A 23,720-nucleotide genomic window follows, 5' to 3' on the forward strand; every position below is an offset into this window, starting at 1 on the left:
ATCTTCCTGTTCAGTACTTGCCTTCTTTGTATTGACCCAGGCAAGTACCGTGGGGCATTTGGACAGGTTCCCTCTGCGGTCTGCTCTCTGTAGGGGAGTCCCTGAGTCAGGTCATTTCCAGACAGTGAGTGAACGGCAGGGAAAGTTGACATGTCAGCTTGAGAACACAGAGGATCTGGGACTTTGCACTACCACTCTCTGTACCCTCAGTTAGAGATGGGAGGTGATGACAGCTGATAACTGTTGTGAAAAGGCATTCTTGGAGGCCAGCATGTCCCTAGGACTCAGATTGGTTTCTGAAGACCATGAAGACTGGAGAGCTTGACACAGATCTGAATCTTCCCAGACCATAGTTGGATTCATTTTTCCCAGTTCTCAGGTTTCCATGATTCCCGACATCGGAAGGCAGCACCCATGCCCCTTACCCACTCCAAGGTTCTAGGATACAGTACACAGCCTCTCTCCTGGTTTCTGTACCCACTGCTCCTCCTTCAGGCTCCTCCAAGGCCACAAGAAGTGGAGAAAGGCAGGGTCTGCTGGTTCTGGCCTTTCGTTCCCACCCTTCCCTGTCAGTTGTCATCTGAGCATCCTACTCTGCTAACACGGTTCTCATGATGTCAAAGCCCACCCAGGCCAAAGCAGGACCCACTTTCTACCAGAGGCCTGGCTACAGTTCCTCGGCTTCCAGTCACTAGTGTGGAGCCAGAGTCCTTTACAGAAACGCCGTGACCGTGAAACTCTCTAAATGAGAAAGTTGGTACTGGGCAAATCGACGTGATTCAGCTGTGTATGATCTGAGTAGATGCAGCCAAGCAGGTTTCAGATGTGGTTACAGTACAGATGTGCTACAAACAGAGAAGCCAAACCCATCCTGTGACTCTGAACTAGGCTGGGTTAGATGGCAGCAGGACGCCACCCCAAGACTTTGGTTATCTGATGCCTGGACAGAGGACTTCATCAGACATTTCCTGAATCACTTTGTAGATCTATGGTTTGTCATGCTGTGAATGAAGCACACGACCTACCTACCGGGGTTTAAAACCCATTTAGAACTTCCCACGCCTTGCTTTCCACTCTCAGATCCGGCTGAGCCCACGAATCATGAATGACTGCTCTGCTCTCGTCTGATGCTGACAACCTCCTTGCGTATCTGAGGATGAGCGGACACACTCAGAAATGTCCCTGCATAATCCCGCTGTCGGTCTGTGGGACTTTGTAACCCACCGGGGTGGGTTTCTTTGGGAGTGTCTGTCTACACCTCAGGCTGAGCAGCTATGGATGGTGTTTCCTGAGAGGTGGGCAGTAACTTCTGGGAGTGAACATTAGTGAGACAAGACACCTGAGAACCAAAAGTTCAGCATGAAGGTTTAGGTGGAAATTCTCTTGTCACTGACCATGTGCCTCTGAACAAAGCATCCAGGATTGCCGTTAGCCCACATGTGAGCTCCCCTGTCCTGCTGCACGGACACAACCCACACTGAAAACAAGTTTTTCCAAAGCCAGAAGACAAGGCTGCTCAGAAGAAAGATTCTAGAAGCAACCAGAGCAACAGAAACTTCTGGCAGGAGAGAACATTCAGCATAAAAATATGCAAATAAAATAAAGTTCGTGTCTTAGGGTTTTACAGCAGTGAGGAGACACCATGACCAAGGCAACTCTTATAAGGACAACATTTAACTGGGACTGGCTTACAGGTTCAGAGGTTCAGTCCATTATCAAGGAAGGAGCATGGCGGCATCTAGGCAGACATGGTACTGATGGAGCTAAGAGTTCTACATCTTTATTTGGAGGCCATTAGGAGAAGACTGACTTCCAGGCATCTAGGATGAGGGTCTTAAAGCCCACACCCACAGTGACGTACTTCCTCCAAAAGGCCACACCCACTTCAACAAGCCACACCCACTTCAACAAGGCCACACCCACTTCAACAAGGCCACACCTCCAAATAGTGCCACTTCCTGGGCCAAGCATATTCAACCACAGTTTTGCTGGTTGTTTTTTGTTTGTAAGCATTTTACGTGTTCTCATGAGATACATCAAGTGAAATTATATATATTTGAATATATATATTATATATAAGTTAGAAACAGTTTTAAGAATAAACTGGAAAAGGAAAAAAAAAAAGACCAAGCAGGTCACCCTCACTTCTGACACCATCTCTTTCTTTATCTGGAACTCTTTATTGAAAAACACACATAGGCAGGTGAGTTTGTCAGTTGTGTGCACCATCTAATATTGTGCAGTAGCACTCTGGAATGAACATGCCACAGTTTGTGAGACCATCATTGGCCTTATTGGCGAGCATTTGGGCCGTTTTTCAATGTCAGAAAACAGAGGTTCATTTTCCCCATGCCCTTGTGGGTTAACAAAGACACTGTTTTGAATTTCCCTTTATAGTGTTTCTCAGTGTCTCTCTGTTTATAACTTCCTTAGGTATTGTTAAAAGTGCTGCGGAGATTAAAATCCTTATTTCAGAAAATAAATATAAAAATACAAAAAGAAAAAAAACACAGTTTGTAAATGTCGTAACTTTATTCAACATATAAATTTTATGGGTTTTTAATTCCTTTCCATTTATCTTGCTGTCTTGGTTCTTCACGTGTGGAGGAGTCTTTCTGAGGAAATCTATAGGTTCCTATTTTTAAGCATTTCCTTGTTCAGAGTCTAGACAGAAGAATAGTTAGAAATATCAGAGGAAGTCACACACCTACCAAAAGAACGAATTCTAATATTTAATTATAAATCTTTAATTTTAATTGTCTTTAATGACGAAACATTTTCTCAGATTTTCTCAGATTTTCTCCAAGTTTAAAAATGAGAACCAAAGGTATTGTCGAAAATGATTCGTTGTGAAAGAGTGAGCCTGTCAATCAACCCAAAGGAATTTCTTCTGTGTGAGAGCTCTCCTGCCGTGCCACATGACTAATTGCAGTGCGGTTGAATTTAATGTACATTTAAATGTGTCTTAGAAAACTGTGTGTGTATAGAATGTAAACATTAGGTGATTCCATTTTTATGTCTCACAAATTTTCTATACGTATTTCTTAACTTGAAGAATTTTATGTATCTTGCCCATATTCTTTCTCCTCTCAGGTCCTTTCTGCCTTCCTCTCTACCCAACTTCATGTTCTCTCTCAAATACATCTCTCAAATTCATGAATTTAGTTAAAAACAAGTTAGTCCAGGTAGTAGTAATTAGAGTTCACTAGCATTTTTTTTTCTGTTAAGAATTTCTACAGTGTACTTGAATCAGTCCAGTTAATAATAGAAAACGTTAAACTCAAAAAACAGTCTAGTATGGAGGCCCAAGCAGGGACTCTTTTGCTTTCTTCAGGTTGGCATAGGATTCGAGTATACTGTACCAGAACTGAAAGGGGCACTGTATTCTTCAATGGCGAATTCATCTAGAACACAGAAATGATTGGGTAGGAAGTGGTTAATTATGAAGAAAACCCTACAAGTGAAGAAGGAAGGCATACATTGTAGCTGTAGAATTAATGAAAATATAGGCTAAACTGAGTTACTTTGATTGGGGGTGGAGCCTAAGAGAACCAGAGCTAAGGCCCAGAACTGAGGGGTGGGCTCCAGGCTTGCTCTGACTGTGTGTTCCCTGTGTGTGCTCAGTTAAGGAGGAGACACCGTTAACACCGCTAGCATGGTATGATCAAGTTCAGAATTGGGACCAAATGGAAGAATTTCCTACTATATACAGCCCTCCTCCAAGCCCCATTGGAGGGATTATCTACAGCACATAAAAAAAAAAAATAGGGGGTTGGGGATTTAGCTCAGTGGTAGAGCACTTGCTTAGCAAGCACAAGGCCCTGGGTTCAGTCCCCATCTCCAAAAAAAAAAAAAAAAAAAATAGGTCAAATGGTAGGTTTTATGTCACACATCAGTAGCAAGATGTGATCTTACAAAACAGATACTGTGATTCTACCTTTCTAGGATAATCCAGCCCTAAGCAAGCAACTTTAAAGGGAAATTTTAGAACTCATGACCAGTTTTTTTCATGATGTTTTCATCAGAATGGCTCTAAGCCTTGTTTAAAGCATACCCAAGAGGTTAATATATAAAAACATAATTATAAGTGACCGTAGACTCACTTTTCCCCCAGTGAAATGCTGTGGTGTTTTGTTTAAGGTGACCTTTTATTAAATTAGGCACTGTCTCCTATCAAAGCTCCTGTGTCTGGATTCCACTCACCTGTCTCATAATAATCGTAGACTTTTACTGGGGCTGGTTTTAAGTTCTTTACTGGAATGTCTTGTTCCACCGCGAAGGAGAAACCCATGGTTTGATTGGTTAGCTGTGGAGGTGAGAGCATTGGACTCAATGGTTAACTTAGTCATTAGTCACCGTCTTGTTTCTTAAGATCTACCAAGCTGTCTGAGTGTGCTGTCTCCCACGTGACAGCCTGGAAGAGGACAGGGTGTGCTTCGATCTGTGTAACATAGCTAATGAAAATTATAAATCTTTAATTTTAATTGTCTTTAGTGACGAAACAGTTCTCAGATTTTCTCAAAGTTTAAAAATGAGAACCAAAGGTATTGTCGAAAATGATTCGTTGTGAAAGAGTGAACCTGTCAATCAACCTAAAGGAATTTCTTCTGTGTGAGAGCTCTCCTGCCGTGCCACATGGCTAATTGCAGTGCGGTTGAATTTAACCAATGTACATTTAAATGTGTCTTAGAAAACTGTGTGTGTATAGAATGTAAACATTAGGTGATTCCACTTAAATGTCATAAATTTAGCCTTGCTGATGAGTCCCAGTCCCTTTTTTCTCTGTAGCTATTTTGTCCGTGTGTGTGTGTGTGTGTGTGTGTGTGTGTGTGTGTGTATTCGAGAGTGTGCTTGTGTGATAAAGGAGTGGTGGCAAGACTGACTTTGAACCCTTGATGGTCTTTTATTGTTATTGTTGTCTTTCGAGACAGTTTTCCAGGGTTTCCCTATGTAGCCCTAGCTGCCCTGGACTCACTCTGTAGACAAGGCTAGCCCAGAACTCACAGGGATTTACCTGCCACTGCCTCCCAAATACTGGGATTAAAGGCATGTGCCACTATCACCTGGCTCCTGATGGTCTTGTTAGATCCTCCATCACTTCTTCTTTTTTTTTTTAAGATTTATTTATTTATTGTGTATAAGTACACTGTTACTGTCTTCAGACACACCAGAGAGGGCATCACATCTATCTCATTATAGATGGTTGTGAGCCACCATGTGGTTGCTGGGATTTGAACTTAGGACCTCTAGAAGAGCAGTCAGTGCTTTTAACCTCTGGACATCTCTCCAGCCCCAGCCCTCCCTCTATCACTTCTTACACACCCCACAGAGTCTCAGCGTCTTACCTTTTCAATGTAGATTAGAACGTGGTTGGTGTTCACTTCAGTCCTCTGAATGTTAGACTGGTCTTGGAGCTGGTGATGGAGTGAGGAAGGTTTATGGTAGGAGCAGTTACAGGTGTTTATCATATAAAAGACTTTGATGGAGAATACAAACTACTGATTTTCTTTCTTTAGGAATACTAGTCATGATGATGATATTTATAAATCCTTTCTATTCATACACATATATATGTGTATAGATACATATATTTGATATGTACACATGCTAGGAATGTATAAGGAGATTCATATATATATGTATGTGGGCATACATGTATTTGGAAAGTATGTCCACATACTTGATAGCTACTGGTTTGCTAGTACCTTGGGTGTGAGGCTAGAACTTAGACACCCTAACCAGTATAAACAGTAGCAAATGACAAAGTCACACTCTGGAGAGGCAGGTTTGCCAAGTAAGCTCTGTGAAGGCTACATCAATAAAATTAAGTCGTCAAATAGTATGGCATTGTCACCAGTGGTTTAGGGTTCGCTCTTTCCACCAGTGGTTTAGCGTTAGACATCTGCTACTGATGGCCTAGGCTTTACCTTTTTCACGGATGGCTTCACAGGTATGAAGCCTGACACCATCTTCACATCAACAATGACCATGTTGGAGTTGGGTCGTTCTCCAATGTAGCTGTAGATAACACACAGAGATCAGTCCTCCCTACAGCATTCCTCAGGACTCACTGACACCAGAAGTCTAAACTTCACCACTCAGCTCGCTTTCTATCATATCTGTGTAGTTGTGTAGAAACCTCACCATTTTCCTCTCCTCTCTCCAGCTAGAACATATATGTGTGTGTGTACATATAGGTGCATGTTTATGTATGTGTGTGTATTTCTGAGAAATATTCTCAATGTTAAGGCCTTTCATCAAGAGTTAAGGAAATGTCCTTGTTAACAAATACAAGAGCCCATTTTTGTTAAGCCTAACTTTGCACAATGCATTTCTTCCACAGAAGTTAACCCGTTTTTTCTTTACATGTTCTATAAATCGACTGCTTATAATTTAGGATTTACCTTACGTTGATGTGGATCTGGAACTTTCTGTGATGTTCTGCCTTATCAAAGTTTAAGGGGAGAGTGTTGACCTTCAGAGTGAAGGGCGCTTCTCCTTCTGCCTCCGGAAGGATGTTGTACTTTAGAGATGTCTGAAAACAACAACAGCAAAGTTTTTTATCTCAGCACCGGAACACCTTGCAGCCTCCTTCAAGTAACTCAGGTATTCCCTTAGCACACATTTCCATTTCGATTGTGCAATTAAATGTAAGCCTTGGCATTCCCTCTCTCACAAGCCCATCCTCTGGGCCCTGGAGGTCTCACCTGGAGGTACACACATCCTGACCCTGACACTTTGGTGATGTAATTTCCGGGCAGATCTGCCAGCCTGACTTCCTGCAGCAGCAGGCGATTGCCATTGTTAACATGGAGAGTCCCAGAGACGGTCCCTGAAGACTCGATGGTGACCGACACTTCTTTATTACTTTTCGTAAAAGTGGCTGCTCCATATTTGGAGAGGGCTTGAAGAGCCACCACTGTATCCTGAGAAAAAGAAAGATACAGACATTGCAGAGAAAGCAGCAATAGCAAGACCACCCTGAATGTCCAACGTTAGCACCAGGGTTCGTTCGGTCCTGCGAGCTAACGGGGACCCAATCTAGCTACTGCAGGAGGAGTCCGTTCTATCGTTTACACACATTACAATATATACAGGAATGTGAACTGAGCATATGACCCCAGCAGTTTATAAATCTGCGTTGCGATATTTGTTGCAAGCTAGAAACGGGGAAGAAGATGCAGGCGGAGAGAAAAAGAAGACTGGAGATGAGATAATAAAACACATTCATGTAGAGGGAAAGGAGCACCATGGCAGAGCTGGAATGTTTCAAATGGTCTCAGACATGGGAGCAAGTCCACTCCAAAAACAGCACGAGGACTTGTGGCACTGCTGTGGACAGGAAGTAGCTTAGGTAGAGTGAGAATTTTAGTCTGTGGATGAAAATAAAGTTACTTTTTTCTCATGGAAGTAGTAAGGTTTTAAAAAACATTACAAAAACAGTACTTTGGGAAACTGACCCGTGGTGATGTGGAGGACCTGTGTGAGGAGAGGGTAAGGGGAGTGAAAGGAGGACCCAGCAGTGCTCCATATGTGAATTAGGTGGGACTTGGTGATGGAGGAGTGGAGAAAATATGAGTCAGAAGCTGCATATACATGTCTGCGTTTGTATATAGATTAATTGCTTTCTCTTTCCTTCCTAGGGTCTCTCCACAGACCTGAGTGGAGGAGAACCCCCCATGGGAGTTTTGTTGTTTGCTGATCCACTTCACAATCTTGGATGCTGTAGTCAGGTCCGATGAAGAAAGGTCTCGCGTAGGCCGGGAAGATGCAGAGGTGAGGTAGGCGAGAAGCACGTAAGCTGTCATCTCCACTTCAGCAGAAGGGGCCCGCGGTTTATAAGAGAAGGACCTCATTTCCCGGACATTTTCCTCGACATTCTTAGGACGTTGCCAGTGCACTGATTCCTCTTTCAAACAGAAAGGATGGAATTTTAAGCTTAAAACATGGTTTTAAAAATCTAGCCTATGGGGCTGGAGAGATGGCTCAGTGGTTAAGAGCAATGGCTGTTCTTCCAGAGGTCCTGAGTTCAATTCCCAGCAACCACATGGTGGTTCACAACCATCTGTAATGGGATCCAATGCCCTCATCTGGTGTGTCTGAAGACAGCTACAGTGTACTCATCATATACATAAAATAAATAAAATATTTTAAAAAAATCTAGCCTATGAATGACAATTAGCTCAGCTAATGAAATGGCACAGATGAAGTGCACAAGTGCTTTAAATGGTCACAATCTAGACCCCTGCTGGCCTTGAACTTGAACTCAGAGATCCACTGGTCTCTGCCTTTTAAGGCTGGGATTAAAGGCGTGAGCCCCATTGCCTGGCGATGAGCAGGTCTTTAGCAAGAAAGTACACCAAGCTCCCAGATGATCACAGGGGGAGTCTTTGGGTCTCTTACGTCCCCGTGCTGCACCAGCAGCTGGGTTATATAAAATCAGTAATGCGTGTGTCAGTAAACTGGTTCCTATCACTTAGGCATTGGATCAATGACAGTTTCTCTGTCCTCTTTCTGGTTAAGGTCGGACAAGAGGTGGGAGCTCAACAGAGGGACTCTGGTTACATCTACCTAAGTATACTGTGCAGTAGAAACCTACCCTCATTCACAGCGTCTTTGTTTAGGGATTCAAGCACCTCGCTTCGCTTGGCTCTGTTTCCTGCCAGGGCAAAGGCATAGGCCAGCAGTGCTTTTGTGTAGACATGACTTTCTTGGCTGTTTGAGATGGAGGCCCAGGCCGTTTCCAGGCAGAATAGAGCATTACGAACAACACTGTGCTGTAAAAGAAGATGAAAACTAATTTTAGAGTTACAAGACCAGGCTAATGAGCTACCCACCAGGTTAACCCCGGCTTGAGGGCCACACTGTGACAACCAGGGAGGAGTCTCCTCTAAATCTTTTTAAAAGGACTTGCTAAATCCTGTCACAGTGAAATGTACCAAGATAAAAGACCATCAAAACTGGAGTTTTGAGGGGGTTATGGTTCTGTGATTTCTTTCTTCTTTTATTCCTTACATTTGTGAAGGAGCTATGGGGATGGGTATATACGCACAGTGACAGGCAGGGGCATCTCCAGCAGAGCAATGGTGATATAGGCAGAGAGTGTCACTTCATCATCCACACCACCCTGGAAGAATGGAAGGAGAACGCTCACACACCTCAGTCTTTGCTGGTCTGCTAAGTCTTTGTTAAAAGCATTAGACCCTCTGAGTTATGTCATCAGGACTGGAGAATTCTTTTCTTTTTCTTTTAAGATTGTAAGATCACGTATATATGTGTGTATCTATATGTGGGTTCGTTCATGAATGCAGTACCCACTGATGCCAGAAGAGGGAGGCATTGGGTCATGTGGAGCTGGTTAGAAATGGGTGGAAGGATGCTGGGAACCAAATAGATCCTCTGCAATAGCACTAACCACTCTCAACTGTGGACTCATCTCTCCAGCCTGAAGGACCGGAGAACTCTTAGAGAGGCCTCCCTTCCTATGTATCACAACCTCGAGAGTCTCGCAGAGACGCTAGCAGGGCCTCACCTTCATCGCATTGTTGAGCAGGGATCCAGACTGTTGGAAACAACCGTTCTCCCTTTGTTTCATCGAGAGCCAATTGAAAGCATTTGTGATGTGTGTCTTTTCTATATAGATGTATGACTGAGCTTGAGCGAAGGCCTTGAGCACAAATGCAGTGAGCCTGCCCAGCAGAAAGGGAGATCGAGACAGCAGGTCACTTTTAAAGCTCACTGTGTGCTGCTCTGATCTTCAGGGTTCAGTGGGGCTCGTTCTAGGGCATTAGTTGATGGTGTCACTCTTTTGGTCTTATAAAATAGATATTTTTGAACTGTTACAGCACCCTCCCATCAAAACTGCATTTCCTTCTCTCTCCCTTCTCTCTGCTTTGCCCTCTCCAAAGGGCAGTGAGGACTCCTCCCCATCGCTGTGGACAACTGCACTTCCTGCCTCACACCTCTGTCTCTTTGATTTCACTATTATCAGCTGTGCTGGAAGAGCAGGCGGGTTTGTAAGGATCAGCAGGGTTGACATTTGGAGTTTTAATAATGAGTCAATCTTCTAGAAAAGAATCCCAGGCTCAAGAGAACAGCCTTTTCTTGACTCCTCAAGCACCTCGGATCAGCAGAGCAGGAAGACATAGTTTCCTCTTACCAAGTGTTTCCCTGACTGTGCCTCATACCGCGGTCCCCGAATGTGCTGTATGAACCGTCACTGTGCTGATAGTTCAGCTGCCTCTGGTACCCTGGAGAGGGAGTTTCAGTCCTTTATGAGGTAGAGCAACTTTAGACAATCATTAACTATTAATTATTATTATTATTATTAACAATGATTAATTATTACCTTAACCCTATGAAAGAACCATCGAGTAAAGATGTTTTAATCCCACCCTTCTGAGGGTATCGGCACTGTTGAGAAGTTCTCAAGAGGGGCATTTGATTGGAAATCAGAGCAACAGTAATGGCCAGATCTTAACCAAACAGAAGGCGTTCAGAGGTTTGTAGGGTTGCTTACCGCTGATGAGGTAGCTAATGGCCTTGGACTTGATCGCCTCTGTCAGCTGCTGTGTCTCATTGAGATACTCCAGAACGTAGATGTTAGGGACGAAGAGGACCATGTTTTGTTCCCCACAGCCATAGGGCATCTGGAGAAGATTCTGGAGGTTTTGCATCGCAGAGCCTAGTATATCGCCTGAGGAATACAGAGAAATACGGAAGCGGCTGTAGTGTAGTAGGAAAATACAACCGAGAGACCACGTTACTAACAGGAGGAAAGACGAAAAGGTTATACAAGAAAAAAGAAAAGCAGGCAGCTCCAGGACACATAGAGAGCAGGAAAGAAACCAAATGGCAAGAGACAACATCTTTTCTGATGGGTCATGATGTCTGGAGAAACGGAATTATCATTTCCATAGCCTCTAGGATATTCTGTCACCCCGTGGATCACTGGAAGATGAGAGCACAGTGCTTCTTAGCTGTCAGAGTGGACCGAAGCATGCTGCTGCATACAGCATCTGTTCAACCCGTCGCTCACTGATGCACAGGGTAGCCCTGGACTTGCCACTCCTTTTCTCAGGCTCACATCCGTTGCTCAATGACATCATTAGTCACACACAGTATCACAGTGAGGGGCAACTGCTACAGACTTACCCAAAACGGACTGTGTAGCCCTGGCAGATCCTTCAACCACATTGGCTGGAAGATCCAGTGTCCAATTTTCCTGTAACTCAGCATCTAATGAAAGAAGACATTAGACAATTATAGTGTGTGTGTGTGTGTGTGTGTGTGTGTGTGTGTGTGTGTGTGTGTGTGTCTGTGTGTGTGTGTGTGAGAGAGGGAGAGAGAGAGAGAGAGAGAGAGAGAGAGAGAGAGAGAGAGAGAAATGCTTGTCAAATGTTTTTCCTTATTATTAGATGCAACATTTCCATATCTCTTGGACCATAGGCAATTTCTTATGCAATTCAGTTTCTCCCAAAATCACCATTTGTTTTATGGTAAAATTCTTATTGATTATATGATTTCCTTCCTTATGGAGGACTTCCTCTTTCTCAGGGATTATATAAATTCATTCTCTCTCTCTCTCTCTCTCTCTCTCTCTCTCTCTCTCTCTCTGTGTGTGTGTGTGTGTGTGAGATCCAAATTCATATCCTCGTTCTTGTACAGCAAGCACATTGCCTACTGACTGGCAGTTTTCAAAGCTAATTTCCTGATTTCTTAGATTGTTTATTCCTATAGGTAGGGTTGGTAAACAAGTAGGGATGTGTTTAGTGAAGTCGACAGTGGTGGGTACTGGAGAAAGTGAAAAGAGGCTGTTTATGGCCTGAACCAATAAAGTGTGGGCAGTCTGGATGTGGGAGACTGGGGAGGTGAGTCACTGTGGAAAGACTTATCGATGAAGTCATTCGGCAGTCAGTCATGGAGTAAGATTTATAGATGGGAGATATGGGAGATAACTTCCAGGAAAAATGAAACAAATGCAAAAAGACTTCAGAGACTGAAGCAGGATCAATGTGTTCCAAGACAAAGGAGAAGGCTGATGTACTGACTGGTTTTGTGTGTGAACTTGACACAAGCTGGAGTTATCACAGAGAAAGGAGCCTCCCTTGAGGAGATGCCTCCATGAGATGCAGCTGTAAGGCATTTCCTCAACTAGTGATCAAGGGTGGGAGGGCCCAGCCCCAGCCCACTGTGGGTGGTGCCATCCCTGGGCTGGTGGTCTTGGGTTCTATAAGAAAGCAAGCTGAGCAAGCCAGGGGAAGCAAGGCAGTAAGTAACACCCCTCCATGGCCTCTGCATCAGCTCCTGCTTCCTGACCTGCTTGAGTTCCAGTCCTGACTTCCTTTGGTGATGAACAGCAGTGTGGAAGTGTAAGCTGAATAAACCCTTTCCTCCCCAACTTGCTTCATGGTCCTGATGTTCTGTGCAGGAATAGAAACCAGACTGGGACAGGTGGCGTGACTGACACAAAGCACAGGGCTGGCACAATGTCAGAGCAACAGGCCATGATGTTTAGGGGTCCCCGGGGAGGGCTTGAGGATGAGTGAGGTTACGGGTTGTAGTTCTGTGGAACATAGGAGAGCGGGAGGGCATGTTCCCGCTGGTTTGTCACATTCTTGAAGGAAATGGCTTGCAGTAAGGGGACGACCGGGGATGATGGTCAAGAGGTCAGTTAGGAAATTACTGAATTCATTTTTTTTTTGAGATGTGCTCTTACTGTCTATCTTGGCCTCAAACTTGCGATGTTCCTGCCTCTACTTTCTAATGACCGAATGCACCACTGCATGCAGCACAATTAGGAAGTCATTTAGATGGTTCAGTCGGAGAAAGGACTGTGGTAGAAGATACAGCAAGCAGTGGGTACACCCTGATCTCACTTGAAAGTCTTGTCAATCAGATGTGTGAATGGATCTGGGCGGAGTACGAGAGAAATAACGGGATAAACGCAGATTCAGTTTTTTACACTTGACCTGTAGAAGACTGAAATTACCAAGGTGTGAGGTAGCAGAGGCGTGGGGCTAGCAATACTTCCCTCTGTCAGAAGGGTGCTTCTGAGGTACCTGTTAGACCTGCAAGCCTGCGAGTGCATATGAGCCTAAATGCAGGGATCTGAGCCCAGAAGGGAGATGTGTACCAGTGATGTTTGGATCTGGGACTTAGCTGCCATTAAAGCAGGTGCCTAGGGCTGGGAAGGTGGCTTAGTCAGGAGAATGTTCACTCTGAGGTCCTGAGCTTGGGACTCAGAACCCATGGTGGGAAGAAGCCAGGCATGGTAGAGTATATTTGAAATCTCAGCTTTGGGGAAGCAGAGACAGGGGGATCCCTCAGGTTTGCTGGTGAGCAGACCTGTCTTACGAACTAGGTTAGTGAGAGAACTTGTCATACAAAAATAAGGTGGATAGCACTTGGGGTACAATGTCTGAGGTTGAATTTTGTCCTCCAAATGCACATGCACATATATACATCCTCCACAGGAACACACATGCACATGCACACACGCATACACAATGTACATAGACGAGACTACCAAATATATTTACACAATGGTCCCTGACTTATGATGGCTCCAGTCACCTTGGTATGAAAGTGATGTGCAGTCAGTAGAGATAATAAGCCGCTTGAATTCTAAACATCACCCTTTGCCCTGACCTGCAATACAGCCACACCCTTTGTGAGGCTTCAGAGTGGCAGGGCATCCTCTGCTTTGAGCCAGGATGTGGTTATAAGAGCAGACACGTGTGTTGCTGATCTATGGCGTCCTACAGGCTAGGTATGATAAGTGTATTTTTACTCCTACTATTCCAATTTGTGATGGATTTGATAGGTTGCCACCCCTTTGTGAGTTGGAAGGTATCTGTACAGGGAACAGACTTGTAGAAAAAACCCTCACCTTGAGGAACATTCTAGATGGTGACAACTCTTTAGCTGGGGATTTTTTATATGACCATGCTAACAGTGTTGGTCACACACAGTTTTGGCGTCTGTGCCGGTGCCCTAGAGATTCTGTGAGTCAAAGCACAAGTATGGATATATTTAAATGACTGATGTAACATGGCAATAGACCAATGCCACACTGGTCCTTCAACATCCTCAACAGAGTTTGAGGAAGAGTTTGACAGATGTATTAGAAAGACTCCTGTCCCAGCCAAAGGGTTTAGTTCTCATCACTAAGCAGGGCCATGTCTTCCACCACACCTCTTCTTTATCCTTAAAATATGAGAGTAATAATGACAGTGAGCCCTCAGTAGTACTTATCCTTATTACCCTGGGGAAAATGAGCCCACCTGTGAGTTTTTCACCCAGAAAGGGTTTCTCTTCATGAGATATATTTAGGTGTGCATGGAAAGAACATAAAAGTGTTTGTTTTATTTTTCTCTTCAGAGTAACCCATAGCCCAGAGATGGTTTCTCCACAGTTAGAAATTCTACTAAACGGCCTAACCTGAGAATTTTGTTTTGTCACACTTACCTTGTGGGCATAACAGTGTGTTGTACGTTTGTTCCTTCTCAATTCCTTCAGGCTTAGCGTTGAAAGTGAAAAAACAAAACAAAACAAAAGTAAAATGACACGTCACATACAAGTAAAAAAAGACCCCAGACAAACCACTTTTAAGTATTAGTAAAAAAAAAAATTGATCTATAAGCCCATACACAAACTCGGAAGTGCGATACAGCCACCCAGATTACAAACACGATGTCATATGTCAGACTCAGGACTCACACACCTCGACTATTACGGGCTTCACTACAGTGTCCTTCTGTACAAGGGCTGGCACTTCTGCCACCTTATTGCCACACAGTTCTGGAGACTGCAAAGCTTCTGCAGTAGCTGTGAAGTTCACCTCCCCTGGGAGAAAAAATTTTGATGGCTTTAAATGGTAATGCTTAGGCCAGTGAGGTAACTCAGCTGTTTGAAGATGCTCGCTGCCAAGCCTGACACCCCGGGTTCGATCCCTGGGACCCACGTGGTAGAAATAGACAACCAACTCCCCACAAGTTGTCATCTGACTTCCACACGTGCCTCGTGGCGCACATAGAGCAAATAAACATGTTTGCAAATTCAGGAAAACAGTTATTTTGTGTTAAATGTTATCCCTACCCCCAGTGTACAGTTTTTGGCTTGGTTGATCAGTTAAATTCAAGAGGAGGAAAAGCCTGCACTGGGATCAGAGCCAGAGAAAGCCACAGGCGCACAAAGCATGAAATCAGCCAATGACTTCGCTACTCACCCAGCGACTTTGGGGTCACAGCCCAGGACACGGTTTTTCTTTCATTTCCACAGATGCAATGAGAATCTTCATGGCTCCCCACAGGGACTGCCAGGAAATCAGGAGACATCTCTAGGCTCACATGGATCTGTTCCCAAACCCAGACAGGCAGAAAGAATCAGGAGAGGAGCAAGAAGCTGACAAGAAGAGTGCAGACAAGTCCAGAGACTGAGGTGCTCCAGAATGGATAAATCCTAGCACATACTTTAAAGTTTAGATGTTTGCAATACGGGGGTTTGAGGGTTGTAGGAATGGTGTAAATGCCTGGGGGTTCTCTGTGTCAGTGGAGGAAGAGACATTTCTTCAGGCAGACTTTACATATGAAGTAGTTTAGTTAGGCATGGCGACACACTGTAATTCCAGCACACTGTTAATTAAGTCAGGAAAGTGGGAGTTTATAGGTCAGCCTGGGGTGTGTTCACAATGAGACTCTGTCTCTCTCTCTCACACACATACAAATATCCAAAAAGAAAAAAGTAATCATGTGGAAACCACGTCTGAATTTAGCAACATTTACAGTCCTCAATAGAAATAGTCTGTCGTCAGAGAACTTTTCTCTGAGTACTTGCTCCCTTCCAAAGTCAGAACACAGCTTGTGTTGCATTAGGAGAGGCCTGAGGACCCCTAGGTAATGAGAGGTGTTGGGGGTTCCCACTCACTTGCAGAGAAGCGCCCTTACCCGAATGCAGTGAGGCATGTAGTTGAGTACGGTAGCTTTGAGGATAAATGCTTCGCCTCGAACCACAGAGTAGGGGAGAGTGAGCTCCAGGAAGAAGGGCTGGAAGACTTTATGGGAGATGGTGGAGGAGAGACCAAGGCCAGTAGTTCCAGACAAGCAGAATGCACTGGCCTTCCACTCAGTGATGGTGTCAGGGACCTTTACCGGCAACTCACCGTCACCGGATAAGCTGGTGTGGAGGAGAAAGAACAGGAAAGACAGACAGACAGACAGTCAGAAAGTGATAGCTCAGAAACCAAGCACAGAAAACACGGGACTAAACCTAGGATGCTGATGTTTCTCTTGGTCTCTGGACATTCTCTCCTCCCCTCTTCTCTCTCTGTCTGTCCCTCCCATTTTTATTTTCTTCTCCCTCCCTCTCCGTTTTCCTTGCTCCCTTTCTTTTTCCCTGGGGGAAAAGACAGTTTCCTATTTTCTGTTACTTCTGTTGACTGGGAACCACATAAGAGGGAGAAGGGTTGTTTTGCTCTGAGATTGTAGAATGGAAAGGATCAGAACCCAAAGTCCCAGAGCAGGAGTCCCACCTTCACCTATGCTAAATCCCAGGGGACACACAACTCACTCCAGCGGCACCATGTCCCAGATCCAGGTTTCCGGGAAGTACTTCCGCACTGTCTCTCTTACTTCTACCTCCTGAGCTACTTCTGATGCGCCCATCATCATCATTGAGCTGGTCCTAATGTTGCTTGATCTGTAGCCGGCTCCTGGGATTGCAGACATAGCTAAGGCTTGAGGCTCTATTGTGAGAAGAGGGTCATCAGTCTACCCAATAGTCACTTTTTAAAATATTTTAATCACTTCTATATGTTATACATTTGTTCTGTTGCTTCATCGAACATATGTGGGTATATTTTCCTTTAGAAATAAAGCAAATGTAGCTTTCTTTAGGATGGGTCTTCCTCTGAAATGACAGCTGTGTCTGTCACGGGCACTGGCAGTGGTCACCGAAGAACAAGAAAGGAGATTAGCTGGAGCGAGAGGTCAGAAATATGACTCAAAACTGACCAGCAATCAGAGATGCAACGAATCAGGTGTCCTCTCAGTGTACATTGTCCATTTCCCTGTAACTTTAGGCCTAAGCATGCACTGCCCTTTGCTGCTTGAAATACCCAGAGTCAGATTCCAGGCTGTCGTGTGCTATGAACTACAGCCGTTTTGCTCTCCATATGAAGGTTTCTGCGCTACTAGAAGCACAATGGCTTAGTTACAACAGTAAGGAGTTCTAATATTTTCTTTCTACCACAGAGGCATCAAGCTAGTCTATCTTTAGGTTGTGTCATTTAGAATGTCTGAGTTTAAAACACTGCAATTCTTTGAGTTGGCTCGAGTTTGACAAAAACGTTCGATGAATTTTAGCATGTCGTTAGCATAGAATGTCCAGTGATTTCTGAGATGGCCATAAACACGCATCTACTGTTTTTCTATGTGAAGCATCACTCTCAGCGTTGGTGAGTATGAAGTCACCTTATCAATCAAGGCTGCGGAACACTGAGGATGCTTCGGATCCTCAAGTATCCAATGTGCATCTAAAACTTAATTCCTTACGCAAATACAGACAAGCACATTCTTCCTATTAGTACGTGCATTTGCTTTTGTCTTTAGTAAATGGCAAATGTGTCGGCATACCATAGAATTGCTTTAAGATAAATTTCTCTACGATTCACCGTCATTGAACACTTTATATTCATAACTGTGTGACACAGGTGCTCGCCAAGGTTACATTTGAAAAGAGGTAACAAGTGTGTCAAGTTTAAGAAGTCCGTCATACACCTCTGGGATCAGCTGAGACCTGATCAGGAGATTTCCTCATGTGGAACTTAAGGTGGCCATTGGTTGACGGGAAGACAGGGATGGGGAGGAAATTCCAGGGCAGTGGCTGTGCAAATGTCTTCACTGCAATGGGAAGGCACCTTCGGAAGTTATGGAAAGCTTCTCTAGAGTAGAGTGTATCTTTCAGGAGTATGCTTATCACCATCAAGCAAATTGTAATCATAGAAGAAAACACCGGGAAATTAGGATGAAGAGGCCTTTTGAGGCAAGACTCAGGGAGAGCAAAGAAATGGACTCACAAGTAGCTTCTGTGTGAGTGTGACATGGAAATAGCCTAGGAAAGCAACATGAAGCTTAGCCGCCGAGATTGGGGTGCTCGCTCTGACCTGAAGCCTCAGTTACTGGCATGACTGACTTAGGTGCGGTGTCTACAGAGGACAGAGGGAAGATGAAGAAGTGAGGTGATTGGCGTCTAGGATAAAAAGGCCAATTTTGACAAGGAAAGGAGAGAGGAGAGGGAAGCAAGGAAGAGAGAAGTCTGGGAGAGGAGAGGACAGGCAGAGAGAAACAGCAGTCATGCCCATATTCGGCGGGTGGGACTTGTGAATACATTTGCCAAAGGAGCTGTGAGGAACCTAAGATTCAGTGTGTATAAAAATGTTCTCTAAACACCCACCTGCCAGAAAAGAAGCATCATTTTATTTACTTATTTTTTTTTTTGGTTCCTGTTATTTTAGAAGACAAACAAATCACACCCTTACCTCCTACGTAGGGCAAAGGCGGATAGGCTTGATACATTGGACAATAGCGTGGTTTGTGGACTCTGGTGTTGGTAAAAATTTTTAATCCTATGGACTGGAAAAAATTACATGTTAAAGGTGTTGGAAAGCCTAATCTTGAGACCGTGATTCTTTTCTTGGGTTCATGCTGCCATTTCATTACTGTTGACACATAGCTCCATCCTAGGATAAGATTCTGATTTGGGGAAAAGTCATAAAACACAGTGTTGTCACAGAAGGGCAAAGTCATGGGGCTAATGAGTGGGAAATAGGATCCAAGCCCATTTCTTCTGCCCCTACTTTAAAATATTGTCTCCCGTGCCTAATGCCTCTGTAATGGCATTCTTTGTCTTCTGTTATTTTCCTTTTCCTCACAAAATACCTGCATTTATATGTTTGTGTGAATGGATGCATGGACAGACAAACATGGATTTAATGCTGAGAGAATCTGTTCTTCCCCTGCCTTTTCTCCTGAAACTGTAGGTTGCGTTGGTTACCCTTTCCTGAGTATCTTACTTGGCTCAACCTCTGGATTTTATCCCTCTCTTTTCCTTCCCAGTTTATTGTAACTGAGATCTGCTACCCACACTGCGATCATCTGAGCCCTCAGGTCACCTCTTCTCAAAGTTCACTTTCAATGTTAGGCATAAATAAACACCCCTCAATGTCTTCTCTCACAGCCTGTGACTCTGGGTGGGGCACAGCTGTGCGTGGTAGTCATATGAAATAGGAGGAAAGAAATCATAAATAAAAGATTAAGTGGCTATGATTTTGAAAAGCTGCAGGGAGGTGATTTAAATTGTTCTCTGCTGAGCTCCAGACCTCTAGAGGAGGGCAGATAAATGCTTTTAAGGTAAAACAAAGAATTTTAGTCTATTTTGATAGGATAAAATTTAATTCACCATCTGGATATACCATAGTATCATAGCTCTGCTTAGCTGTAGTTAATCCTAAAAATATTCTTTGAAAACAGACCGATACTTTTTTTTTTTTTTTTTTTTTTGGTTCTTTTTTTCGGAGCTGGGGACCGAACCCAGGGCCTTGCGCTTCCTAGGTAAGCGCTCTACCACTGAGCTAAATCCCCAGCCCCCAGACCGATCCTTCTTAAGTGGATTTTATTAATAAGACCAAGCATTAAAAGATAGGACCTTGTGAAAAAAAATTTTGCAAAGCAAAGAAACCAGTGAATTGATTTTTGAAGGGACTGTCTACAGGAGGTGAGAAAATCTTGGCCAACTGTACATCTGACAGAGGATTACTATCTATAGTATACAAAGGACTCAAAAAAACCCTAAACAGCAAGAAATTAACCCAATAAGAAAACAGGTTAGTGGGCTGGAGAGATGGCTCAGTGGTTAAGAGCACTGACTGCTCTTCCAGAGGTCCTGAGTTCAAATCCCAGCAACCAGATGGTGGCTCACAACCATCTGTAATGAGATCTGATGCCCTTTTCTTGTGTATTTATATATAAAAAATAAATCTTAAAAACAAAAATGAAAACAGGTTACTAATAGATAATTCTCAATAGGTGAACTATAAGTGGTCAATAAGCATATGAAATGTATTTGACTTCCTTAGCTATTAGAAAAATATTAATCAAAGCCACGTTGAGATTCTGTATTAGTCTACTCAGAATGGCCGTCATATAAGGAAAAGACATTCGGGCAGATACTGACAAAGAAATCCTGCTGGCAGCAGTATAAAGTAGTCCTGCCACTATGGAAATGTGGAGGATTCTCAAAAACCTAGAAGGAAGTAGATCTTCCATATGACTATGTTACTCCTTTTCCCAAAGTGCTGCCCGTCAGACCATCGCAGACTCCTCGCAGTTCAGTCTTTATGGAATCACTGTTCGCAATAGCTAACTTCTAGAACCGATCTAACAAATAGAGGCTTGGATAGGGAAAGTGGTACACGCACATATAACATATATCAAACATTGCACATATACAAGTATATGTACACACATGTGCATGTATGTGAGTTTTTCAGAAATAAAATGACCACCTTTTCAATGACTCTGTGTTTTCTCTCATTTGTGGTTCCTAGACTTTGTATAGATATATAAACTCTGGCCTGCATCTATTAATGAAAGTGGAAGTGAAGCAGTCTAGCAGACAGAGGGGCTCATGGGAATGGGGAGGGTGAGGAGTGGGACTGTGGGACGTTACCAGAGGGATACGATCAACGAACCGTGTGCACGCAGACGCTTTAAGACATTTAAAGAATTTATTGTACAAATGGCTTATATTATGGCTGCCAAGAGTGACTAATATATTATCTTGTATATTAATGACATATATATATGTATATATATATGTGTGTATATATATCACGCACACACGCACGCGCGCACACACACACACACACACATATATAACACGCACACACACACACACACACACATATATAACACACACACACACGCGCACGCACACGCGCACACACACACACGAGCCTGAGAAGTCCCAGTAGACATGTTTGTGTACAGATTAACCTAAGGGGAGGGTTAGGTTGTGGCACTCAGAAGCACTGGACTCTTGCGTGTCAGCACAGACTTAGAACTCAGCTCTGCTGTGTCTCAGGAGGGATTACCTGGAAAACGCTGTATGCGTCATTGTCGTTCAGATCCTGCTTTGGTGTGTACACGATGCCGTTGTGAGTGATGTCTTCTGCTTTGATGCAGTTCTCACCGCCTTTGTACGGTAGGGGTCCTAAGTAAGCCCCCTGCTCAGCCTTTTGTGGCAGCAAATTATAGATCTGTACATTGGAGAACAAAGAGAAACTGTTTCTTGTTCTACCGCTTAAAGAACTTTAATGTGGCAATGTTCAATATGGAGTTTAAATCACCACAGTGGTTTTAGTCACCTTTGCCATGTGCATTACACAAGGGACGAGGCAGGGAAACACAAGAGCACTGACTGCCCTTCCTGAGGTCCTGAGTTCAATTCCCAGCAACCACATGGTGGCTCACAACCATCTGTACTGGGATCTGGTGCCCTCTTCCGGTGTGTCTGGCAGCTGCAGTGTACTTATATAATAAATAAATAAATAAATAAATGAATGAATGAATGAATGAATGAATAAATAAATAAATAAATGAAAGAGTCAGAATGTCAAAGTTTCTAACCCTCATGGAAAAATATAACACTTGAAGACATAAGACGTTGGAGATGTAGCTCAATTGGTAGATGTTTATCTGACTAACATGCATGAAGCTTTGGATTTCATCTCCAGCCCTACATAAACTGGGCACGCCTGTGCAGACATGTAATCCCCTGCACTTGGAAGGGAGAGCCGTGAGGGTGAAAACTCAAGGTTATCCCCAGTCTATGAGTTCAAGGACAGTCTCAACCTTTATGAGATTCCTTCTGGAAAAAAAAATTAAGTGAACTTATCAAAATCGATCTGAAAGTAGAAGAGAATGAAGACCAGAGCTGGAGGCTGACAGGGTTGTGGTTAATGGTGCAGAGAGGGAGAGAGGGAAAGGGGGAGAGGGGAAGAGAGGGAGAGAGGGAGAAAAGGAGAGGGGGAGAGGGAGAGAGAGAGAGAGAGGGAGAGAGATCACTTCTGAACCGTTTGTCTCTACAGAGAGGACAGAGGATAACTTTAAGACTGGTGAAGCATCTGCGAAACCTGTAACTGAGGATGCTTCTCTGATGCCTCTCTGAAAACACAAAGACGTTTTAGAGATATGTTTGAGAAGACACTGTTCTCGTCCACTCTAGACATCCGTAAGTGCCTGATTTCAGGGAAAGCATAAAAACCTGGCATCTTATGCAATCATCTTGAGCTGTGGCCGGTTAGCAAACGGATCGGATGGAATTTTAATCTCTCTAAAACGCACTGTAGCACAATTAACACAGCCTGTTTGTGTTTCATAAAGTGAAGGGATAAGACCTCCCCCAAATGATGATCCACTTGTTATGAAACACCAGCATAAAGTGAGATGGATCTGCAGAGCACTCCGTTCAGTGACGGTTAGGGGACGACATGACGCTTCTCACTGTGAGAATCTTGTCCTTCGTGGTTATGGTTACAAGAAACGGTCTGGTCATTGTCAGCATCTTTAGATACTCAAGACTGCAATGGACACTCACTGATTGAGGAGAGAGCTTGGCTTCGGGCTTCAGTAGCAGCACACTCTGGTCGACCGCAGTGAGGGCACACAGGGACAGAGGTGTGGCTTTGACCGTCAGGTGGGTGTCAGAGGCTGGCAGGCTCTGTGCTGATGGGAAACTCAAATTCACCTGCAAAGAGCACATGATTATAGAAGCATCTTTAAAAAGGAAAAGAACGTTGATCACAGTCCAGCCAATGCTGACGTGTTTGTTTGTTTGCTTGTTTTTGTTTTTCACTTTGTTTCTCTCTTCCCATCTTAGAATTATTTTCCTAGGAGCTGCCCGTTCAACATCCTCAGAATGACGTGGAGATGTGGTACTGATTTACTTAACTCTCTCTCTCTGTAACTGGAAGGAAGCAAGTTGATTTTGACCCCACTGAAATAGAATCTGGGATGGTATTGGAAACACTCCTGAGAAGGGAGACACAAAACTTCATATGCCACTTTTGCTCCACCTTAGCCACATGGGAAATCAATTCACGTCGGGTATGTGATTCCACCATAGCGGAAGGAGAAAGCTATAACTGCAGCAGCAGCCCTTCCTCTCAGGGACGGGGCGGGGCGGCTTCCAGCGCTGCACTCAAAATCAGTTTTCTTTTTTGTCATTGGGCTTATTTTAAATCAATGCCTTTCAACTATCTGCAGACACGCATTTGCAGGGCTAGCTGCCAGAAAAACCATTTAAACTCATACATATTTTATGTGTGCACACTGTCTCAAAGGAAAGATGTTTTTAAAGAAAACAATCTGATAAAAGACTGAAAACAACCTACTGGGTTTGAAGAGACAGATCCCTGTCTGACCCCATGTCCTTCCTCCTTCTCTCAGGCTCCTCTTTGCCCACCATCCAGTCAGGGGCATAAATTATTAACTGTACCAGATCTGTCCTGCCGGCATTTGTGTGGCTGCCAGCATTCTCGTGAGTGGTGTAGGAATCCTCATTTGAGTTTCTGTCACTGCTTTCTTTTACCTTGGGCCAACCATTAAGTGAAAAGATGTTTGATCTGAAGTGAACATAGCTTTGAATGGAGTTCGGCTTCT

The 23,720-nt window shown here is 43.9% G+C and overlaps 1 protein-coding gene and 1 long non-coding RNA gene across 5 annotated transcripts in view; one reads left to right on the forward strand and one right to left on the reverse strand.

Moving 5' to 3' along the window:
• Positions 1-8,159, forward strand: part of LOC102554670 (uncharacterized) — a 52,873-nt gene extending 44,714 nt beyond the window's left edge. Inside the window, exon 3 of the long non-coding RNA XR_015687025.1 lies at positions 7,644-8,159. This is a non-coding gene — a long non-coding RNA (uncharacterized LOC102554670). The remainder of the gene's footprint in view (positions 1-7,643) is intronic.
• The window catches only part of Pzp2 (PZP alpha-2-macroglobulin like 2), a 51,147-nt gene continuing 29,939 nt past the window's right edge, over positions 2,513-23,720 (reverse strand). For 2 of the 4 annotated variants that reach the window (XM_087656101.1, XM_087656102.1), the window contains 22 exons: positions 22,657-22,806; positions 21,152-21,316; positions 18,539-18,632; positions 16,570-16,744; positions 15,948-16,176; positions 15,230-15,356; positions 14,726-14,847; positions 14,470-14,521; positions 11,155-11,238; positions 10,520-10,696; positions 10,160-10,250; positions 9,533-9,689; positions 9,053-9,127; positions 8,600-8,777; positions 7,659-7,909; positions 6,708-6,926; positions 6,405-6,535; positions 5,928-6,018; positions 5,346-5,414; positions 4,204-4,306; positions 3,363-3,404; positions 2,514-2,664 (listed from right to left, as the gene is read on the reverse strand). In XM_087656101.1, coding sequence (XP_087512227.1) covers positions 2,642-2,664; positions 3,363-3,404; positions 4,204-4,306; positions 5,346-5,414; positions 5,928-6,018; positions 6,405-6,535; positions 6,708-6,926; positions 7,659-7,909; positions 8,600-8,777; positions 9,053-9,127; positions 9,533-9,689; positions 10,160-10,250; positions 10,520-10,696; positions 11,155-11,238; positions 14,470-14,521; positions 14,726-14,847; positions 15,230-15,356; positions 15,948-16,176; positions 16,570-16,744; positions 18,539-18,632; positions 21,152-21,316; positions 22,657-22,806 — 2,805 coding nt within the window. In that variant the 3' untranslated portion in view covers positions 2,514-2,641. 4 annotated transcript variants of the gene reach the window in all.

This window comes from Rattus norvegicus, chromosome 4, assembly GCF_021556685.1.
Source record: "Rattus norvegicus strain SHRSP/BbbUtx chromosome 4, alternate assembly SHRSP_T2T, whole genome shotgun sequence".
Taxonomy (NCBI): domain Eukaryota; kingdom Metazoa; phylum Chordata; class Mammalia; order Rodentia; family Muridae; genus Rattus; species Rattus norvegicus.